General features: G+C 38.4%; 1 protein-coding gene across 1 annotated transcript; it reads left to right on the top strand.

Annotated features, from left to right (window-relative positions):
* Nucleotides 1-1,348: 1,348 nt before the first annotated feature.
* Nucleotides 1,349-2,320, top strand: LOC308347837 (taste receptor type 2 member 42-like; the record flags this gene model as incomplete). The annotated part of the gene is made up of 1 exon (XM_080811594.1): nt 1,349-2,320. The coding sequence occupies one exon, from the start codon at nt 1,349-1,351 to the stop codon at nt 2,318-2,320; it is 972 nt and encodes a 323-aa protein (XP_080667720.1).
* Between the last annotated feature and the right edge of the window lie 6,536 nt (nt 2,321-8,856).

Below are 8,856 nucleotides of genomic sequence, written 5' to 3'. Positions count from 1 at the left end.
CTGGTTGTTCATTATATATCATTGTTCTTGATATACACACTTAAAAAATTAATGGAATTTAATTCAGGAGTGTGACAGTAACGTTGAAAAGGGCCAAGTATTTTTTTTAATGATTTCATTTATTATTTTGGATATGGTCTGACAACACCTGAATACTTACTGCCAACAAGGCACAAAATTTGTAACTTTGAAGTCATTTCTTATATATTGATGGCTTCTGTCAAAATCTTTGCTTCCAGAATACATAGAACAGATACTTTTGTTTACTCTTTCCTTATTTAATCTGAAATGATTTTTTACCCATTTTCTGTCTAGTAAGGCTAAATGGACAGCATTGTGTCTCTGGCCAAAGCAAATAGAACAAATACAAAGATAAAGAGCATAACTGGGGACTATGTTTAATTGTGGACATGTCACTCAGAGATACCTGAAGAACATTTAGATTGTAATTAGAGTAAATTATCAGCGAGAAGACTTTAATTTCAGAAAAGTAGTTTGAGTTTGGCTGTCTTTTTGCGTATTGTTTGATCTGTCCAAAATATAAGTTAGCAGTTCCCTCATGAAATTCTAGTTATCTATACAATCCAAGGCAAATGTCCCATGTTTCTCTTTCCCCAACAGTAATGTTTGTACTTACCTTTTTTGTGTTCACATTATGTTTTATTCTTCTTATTGTTTCTTTCTCTGTTTTCACTATTTTATGGCTTTCCTAATGCTTTTTTTTGTAGCAAACTACATTGCAATTTGGAAATGGGTCTGACCTAGAGCGGGCACTCAAGACATATTCACTAAATTATAACCAAATCTTAGTTTAGATTATTTAGATTTAAACTATTATTAGCTTATTTCAGAGCTTTCTATGAAAAACAACTAAAATATTTGGATCCAAATGGTGTAGTGTTTCAGGTGAGGTGATTTTTTCACAAATCAGTGAAAAAGAATCTGACCCATATTTACATGCTAACAAATTTGACTTTAACCTTGTAATCAGTACCTCAAGTGGAAAATTTGAATCCTTGTCAACCATAAATAGGAACACAAACTGTTTGTTTTGGAAATAAGTAGCTCTTTCAGATAAATAAAAACATCTTCATGAATCTGTGTGAGATGATACACTTTAGCAGATCTTACTGGATTAAGACTGGGATTACAATTAAAGCAGAAAGATTTCCTTAAATACATATGTGTATGAGACGTATCCAAGAGCAGGAGATCCTGCTTAAGTTTGGAATTGCAGCAAGGGCAGTGAAGAGAACTACCAGAAATGGATGCTATTCTGAAAGAGTTTGATTATAAATTTATTAATGAGACACTGTACTAGAAATTTGGATTTCCTTTTCCTGTGGAAATGTTAGCTGGATTGGATATAATCTTTCTCACACTGTCAACAGCAGAATTCATAATTGGAATGTTGGGGAATGTGTTTATTGGACTGGTAAACTGCTCTGAATGGGTCAAGAACCGAGAGATCTCTTTAGTTGACTTCATCCTCACTTGCTTGGCGATCTCCAGAATCTCGCAGCTGTTGGTGTCATCGTTTGAATCATTTATGATGGGACTAAATCCACCGTTCTATTCCACTCATAAACTAGCAAAACCTCTTACTTTGCTTTGGAGAATAACTAATCATTTGTCCATCTGGTTTACTACCTGCCTAAGCATTTTCTACCTCTTTAAGATAGCTCAGTTCTCCCATTCCCTTTTCCTCTGGCTGAGGTGGAGAATGAATAGAGTGGTTCTTGCAATTCTTGTATTTTCTTTGTTCTTTCTACTGTTTGACCTTCTATTGCTAGAAACATTTAATGATTTCTTCTGGAATATCCAATCAATGGATGAAAGTAATCTGACTTTATATATAAATGAAAGTAAAACTTCTTATATTAAAACCCTAGTTCTCCTTAGTTTTTCCTGTATCATTCCTATTCTTCTGTCCCTGACCTCGTTGCTTCTTTTATTTTTGTCGTTGGTAAAACACATCAGGAATTTGGAGCTCAACTCCGTGGGCTCCAGGGACTTCAGTGTGCAGGCCCATAAAAAGGCCATTAAGATGGTGGTGTCTTTTCTTTTCCTTTTCACAGTTCACTTTTTGTCCATACAGTTGTCAAATTGGATCCTTTTTTTATTTTGGAACCACAAGAGTGCAAAGTTTATCATGTTGGCTGTATACATCTTTCCCTCAGGCCACTCATTAATTTTGATTCTGGGAAACAGCAGGTTAAGACAGATAGCCTTGAATATTCTGTGGCATCTTAAAAGCTCCCTGAAAAGAGAAAAACCAATTTCATCTTTACAGATAAACCTTCCAGAGCCTTTCCAATGATGAAGACTGAGGCATCTGAGAATCAATTTCACGTCAACTGGCTTTTTTGGGGGAGGGTTCCTTTAAATATTGTTGAGCATCATTGAAATTTTCCCTAAACAGGTTGCTTTTGGTGATAACTGACACATGGTCAGCCAATATAATTTAAAAGTATTCACTTTTATTTAAAACATTGGTTACCAATATTTTAAAATCTCAAATATCCTTTCAAAGAGAACTTAGATTATTTAATTTTATATGCAACAGATGTATATAATTGTAACTTGTATGGGGGCAAGAGGCATGTCGTGTTTTAGAAATTGAGATAAATTACAAACTTCACTAGGTAGATGAACTATAAAATTTTGATAAGAAAGTTAATTGAACAACTGAAGTCATAGATGGGAAAAACATGACCTCATAGATTGAAGGTCTAATTTTTTTTTTAGAAAAAGCTTTTCATTATTGTCATTATCTTGTAGATAATATGGGAACGAGATGTCAGGAAATAATATTCACAGTGCAAAATAAAATAAACTGGAAACTCATGCTTATAATGCTAATCTTAATTTGAAATCCCAAATCATAAGAATTTTTGATGTGATAAGTAATTTTGTAATAACAAAGTAATTTTGTAATTTTGATATAATAAGTATCAAGAATGGCACTTATTAATTTTGCTAAGTTCCAGGATATTCAATATTATTTTCAGAGTGTAGATATTGATATTTCTATCATGCTATGTAATAGAATTAAAAATACAAAAATTATTCCATAATTTAACATCACACTCATTGCAACTATAAAAAGACCATAATTACATTTTGAGAATGATTGTGCTTGTGTTTGTGCACATATATTTTGTTGCAGTCTGATTACTAGAGTTCTTAGAGAAACAAATAGAAACAGGTCAATAAGGAAGGCATAGAAAGCAAAATTTATAAAAACACCGTATGTTTGGTGTAAATGTTGGAGCATATGTACATGGTGCTGTTATGACTATAATTAAATTTAGGTAAGGTAATGACAAATTGTAAATAAGGTTAAAGGTGGGAAAGTTTACTATAAAATTTTGAATATGATGGTATAGATTATATCATACAGAGGCTGTGCAGGTATGTATAATGGAATTGTTTAAAAATGAAGACTTATTATGGACATTGGGGAGGGTATGTGCTATGGTGAGTGCTGTGAAGTGTGTAAACCTGGCGATTCACAGACCTGTGCCGCTGGGGCTAATAATACATTATATATTTATAAAAAAATTATAAAAAAATGAAGACTTCTTTCTTAGGGTTTACCTTTGATGTATTCTTTAGATTGTGTTAAAGAAACAGGAAGGTGTAATTAAATGATGATAAATGTGTGGGTTGTAAATCAATCTTGAGGGAACCATAGGTATGGGCACTGCTCTAGCGCCGTGCCCTGAAGCTGAGAATGATGCAAGAATTATTAACATTTTTTCCCTGTCCTGTCTCACCGTATGTAGAAAACTAAACTGCAAACACATCTAGCCTAGGTGGTGCTTCTGTGTATCAGTAACAGTAATGATGTGGATAATGCTTTTAATGATAAAAAACTTTTTACTCTTTTTATGAAGTAATTTATGTTTTACAAAAGAAAATGTACATGTATTATTTTGGGCACTAACAGTATTGTCACTTTAATTATCTGGCCTTGGTAAAAGGGAATATGCAAATTGAGCAAAATGAACCTTTGGATTCAGATATTGATTTTGTTTTGTTTTTGATATCCTTTCATATACATGACTTAAAGATAATCACATACTCTTTATAAGATGGTAACCAAATTATTAAACTTTTCTTTGGTAGGCAAGATAAAGTAATCGAACCAATTTATGAACAGCTCTTTTTTCTAATAAGTGGGCCTCAGGGGTATGTCAGTGTTTAACTAGGAGTAAGTCCATGCTAATGCGGCAAACTGAGGGAGATGGAATTCTAAGGAACAGGGCCCTGTTCTTGACAAAGAAGTACAGCAAAGAACTAGTAAGGGAAGACAGGGTCATGGGCTGGGGTTATTGCGACTGACGTATTGTAATCTGTATATTTGAACAGCAAGTGAGATTCAGCCCTGCACCTCTCCTTTCCCCATAACAAGAGACTTTGTGGGGGACCCAGTAGCAGCTGAACCACCAGCCAAGAAGAGCCACTCCCAACACGTGTGTTGCCAGTCTCATACAACCTGGGGAAGAAATACTGGTAATTCTACTCTGGATCCAAAGTTGGAGAAATTCACTGGTGGAGATTGTCACTGATTTCTCGTTAATTATCTTTCTTACCCACCAGATAAATGTTCATTTAAAGAATCTGGTGTATGGACACCTGGGTGGTTCAGTCAGTTAAGCATCTGTCTTCGGCTCAGGTCATGATTGCAGGGTCCTGGGATGGAGTCCCATGTGGGGCTCCTTGCTCAGGGGAGAGCTTGCTTCTCCCTCTGCCTGCTGCTCCCCCTGCTTGTGCTCTCTCTCTGACAAATAAATAAAAATCCTTTTTAGAAAAATCTGGTGTAATCACTGCTTGTTTCAGTTTGTCCACCTAGGCGATTTATAGGAGGGAACAAATAACTTCTATTGCTGAAATAGTCTTGTCTTGGATCCTTAGGTCTAGTACTGGAGGCATCTGATAAGACATAAATCAAGCACAGCAAGGCATTTTTCTTGAACTCTAGTGAATGTGTCTGTCAGGTAGATCTCAGAGAAAGGCACACGAATTTCCTCAGTGTCTCAGGTGGTTTGTCTGTTGTCAGTAGGTGGCTTCTCCTAACAATATCTTGATTAGACCCCATCTCCTCTGAGCCAGGAACACTTTTAAAGGACATTAGCACCATCACACAGTGTGTCGCAATTCTGTCATCCGAGACACTGGTTATGTTGTCTGGAGTTATCTATGTCCCATTCAGAACCTTAAAACCAATCTTCACAAGAACAAATTGATTTGAAACGTTTGAAGAATTTGAAAAACATGTACAGGTGAACATTTTTGTCTCCTTGTGCACTAGATCCTGTATCGTAGACTACAGCTTTTCAAATTTTACCTTCTGTCCCCCCAACAATATAAATGCAGCCTCAGAAGACTATAGAAATGCCCAGCCATTCTTACTTTAAGCATGAGACCAGTGTTTGCTTCTGCAGAGTTTAATTACACTGGCCCTGTCTTAGGTTTGTCATGAGGAAGAGGCACTGGGGATATCTGCCCTCTAAGGATTTTGAGGGAAAACAAACAAACAAACACTCAAGCAAACAAAGCCTATAGTCTTCAGTTTTGAAAATTAAAGGTGTATGCTAAGTGAAACAAAAATCTACAAGAGAGCATCACAGCTAGGGGAACATATGTTGCTGCCTTCTCTGAGGCTATTAGGGGATGTAAACCTATGGCCATGGGGAGGGAAAGGCAATGGAAAGAGCCACACTGAAAACCTAGGTATTTTTTTTTTTTCCCCCCCACCGGAGAGGTCACAGACACAGGGAGGGAACAGGGAGAAATCAAGCCAAATGACAGAAGTCCAAAACATTCAGTTGTATCACCTGTATTTACATTCACATAAGCAGTTATTCATCACTATATAAGTAGTACTCCCATTTGACTTAGGCCGAAGTAGATTTCTGAATGTATTTTCTCCTTAGGAGAAATGTCACTTTTTCAACTGATAATTATAAAATCAATATTCATAGATTTTCTGATTTAAATTGTATTCATCGTTGGAAGTTTAGACTAGGTATTTTGGATTGTCCCTGTAGCATATACATAAATTTGATTAATTGTTATCTGCCCAAACATTTTGGAATGATATCCCTTTTATTTATATCTACAACAAGCCTTTTTCTTTATGGAGTATGATGCAACCATTTTAAGAATGAAGAATATTAAGGCTGTTCAACCTAGGAGCAGAGACAAATTTGTAGTTATGCAGGTTTTTAAAAATGGGAGCCTGGACTTTGAATTCAACTCATAGCATATAGCACTTGTGATTTTTATCCTTGTTATTATATCCTTTAGATTGCGTCCCTTCTTCAGTGTAACTATGAACTCGAGTATTCTTTAATGACTAAGCGTCTATTGGCTGACTTGTTGCTATGTGGGTTCTGTCCCTGCTGAGCCATGTCTACCAATGGAGTCCTACTGTCGGGTAGCCTTCTACACCATGCAGAGCATTTCTGAAAACATCAGTGATCTCTATGGTCTTCTTGGTTTCCTGCCACCAAATACAGAGTTTTCAATCCATTTCCAACTCCCTCCATTGGAAGTAGTCTCTTCCGTGAAGAGAAGGTCAAAGGCCCCCACCTCCTGCAAGGGTTTAGGACTCTGTATGACTTCTGGTTTGAGCCAGGATGGCTGGAGAGCAGCGTTGGTTATTTCAGGGTTAGTAACAGAAATTGTGCATGAGTTCGTATCTCATGACATTTTCCCCAGTTTTAAAGAGTTGCTTTCTTTTCTTGTTCTTATACTAGTTTCACAGTCAAGTCTTACTCATTTTCCCCTTTTCTGTGCTCCCAATAGGGTTAATACCAAGTCAGCATTCATTCATCTAACAAATAGTTAGTGAGGGCCTACTATTTGCCAGGCCCGCCGTGTTCTAGGAATTGGAATAGATCAGTTGACAACAAAACAGTCCCTTCTCTCACAGAGCTTAATGTCATCATAGAGGTGCATGTTAGCCAAGATTATGTGGTGTACATGCCCGAAGTAGAAAGTTTTTGATTGCCAAGATATTCATTTAAGAGACATCCGTCTTAAACAAACATACTGCAAGCTGCATTACACAGCTTCCAGGAGAACAACGGGTGAAGAAGCCAGGCCACTCCCACCCATGAAGTTCCCCTTTTAGAGAGCCCTGAGTAACCTAGATAACTGACTGCTTGCATGACTCCACTTTTCCCTTCCCAAGCCCTAGTTAACAATGTTATGTTTTAAATTCACTACTAAAGGGATTCCTGGGTGTCTCAGTTGGTTAAGTGTCTGCCTTTGGCTCAGGTCATGATCCCAGGGATGGATTCCTACGTTGGGCTCCCTGCTCAGAGGGGAGACTCGTTCTCTCTCTGCCCCTCCCCCTGCTCCGTGTGTGCTCTAGCTGTCCCTCTCTCAAATAAATAAGATTTTAAAAATAAAATAAATTTGCCAGCAAAGTATGAGCTTGTAAAATCCTAGGCACCCACTCCCAATGTAAATAAAAACAGAACACCAGGTCTGTGCTCCTCTCAGCTCCCCATGTGTGGTCCTGGGCTTGGTCCATGCATCCTCCAGGACTTGTGAATAATAAACCTTGTTTTTCCTTTTTCTTTTTAAGAAGATTTTATTTATTTATTTGAGAGAGAGAGAGAGTATGAGCATGAGGGGGCGGGAGAAGGTGGGAATGGGGGGGAGTTGCAGAGGAAGAGGAAGAAGCAGTCTCCCCACTGAGCAGGGAGCTCGATGCCTGGCTGGATCCCAGGATCATGACCTGAGCCAAAGGCAGAAGCTTAACTGAGCCACCAAGGCACCCCATACCCCGTTTTGTTTTGTGTGTGTGTGTGTGTGTGTGTGTGTGTGTGTGTGTGTGTTTTGACATTCCCTGATGGTTGTTGCTGAGGTAAATCATAGTAAGAATGAAGAAGAGTGTCAATCCAACTGCTCCTGGGTGAAGACCATCCATCCATCTGCCCAGCCCATTCCTGGGATGCTGCCAGAGGCTCTTACTTTCATCAGAAGTAAAGAATTTAAGGACAGACCAGACAGGGTTGAGCAGTGCAACTGAAGAGTTTATTAAAGAGAGAGGGTACGCTCTTGAACTAGAGAGTGCGCCAGCTCAAGGGAGAGCTGTGCCCCGGGTGTGGGTCTCTATCTTTCATTGACAGTGTTAGCTAAGGGGTGCATTATTCATTATTGGGGGATGGAATTTTTTGGGGGGGAGCAGGGTTCTGCACCTTTTCTCCCATATTTGTGAGGGCCCCTGGCCTTCTTGGTCTTGGGCCTGTTGGGTTTGATACGGCTCATTGTAGCTTTGTTTGTGCAATTCTGCCAGGACAGGTTGCTAACTTTCCTGATAATGGGCCTTGACTCCCCCTTTGTTGGCCTTGAGGCATCCCAATACGTTCAGCTAAGTGCCTACTCTATCTACCACAGCCACACCTTGACTGTGTGGGGCTCTGGTGGGGACACGTCTGTGGGGGCCCACATGAGTAGTGAGGGCCCAGGTGAGAGCCTCGGGCACTGGTAATCTAGAGCATCACCACTGATAGTCTGAGACCAATACAAAACAGGTAATTTAATGCCAGGGTCAAAATTGGCTGAATGGGGAATGCATCGTCAGAGGGCAAGTGGGCAAAATTCCTGTCTAATTCCTGGAGAATCTTCATAGATTTACGGCTTGTGGGTACAAAGAGTTTTGTCTGGGTTTAGAAGGTCCTTTAAGGCATATATCAAGGAATTCTTAATGAGTGCCCACAATATATGCCAGACCAATTAAGTCAGAATCCCTGGGGTTGGCTCATAGGCATCAATATATATTATTACTATATTAATAATTAATAAAAATTAATGTGTGTGTATATATATACATGC

The sequence above is a fragment of the Martes martes genome, assembly GCF_963455335.1.
Source record: "Martes martes genome assembly, chromosome: 8".
NCBI lineage: Eukaryota > Metazoa > Chordata > Mammalia > Carnivora > Mustelidae > Martes > Martes martes.
Note: the sequence above shows the minus strand (reverse complement) of the source record. Positions and strands in the feature narration are given on the sequence as shown.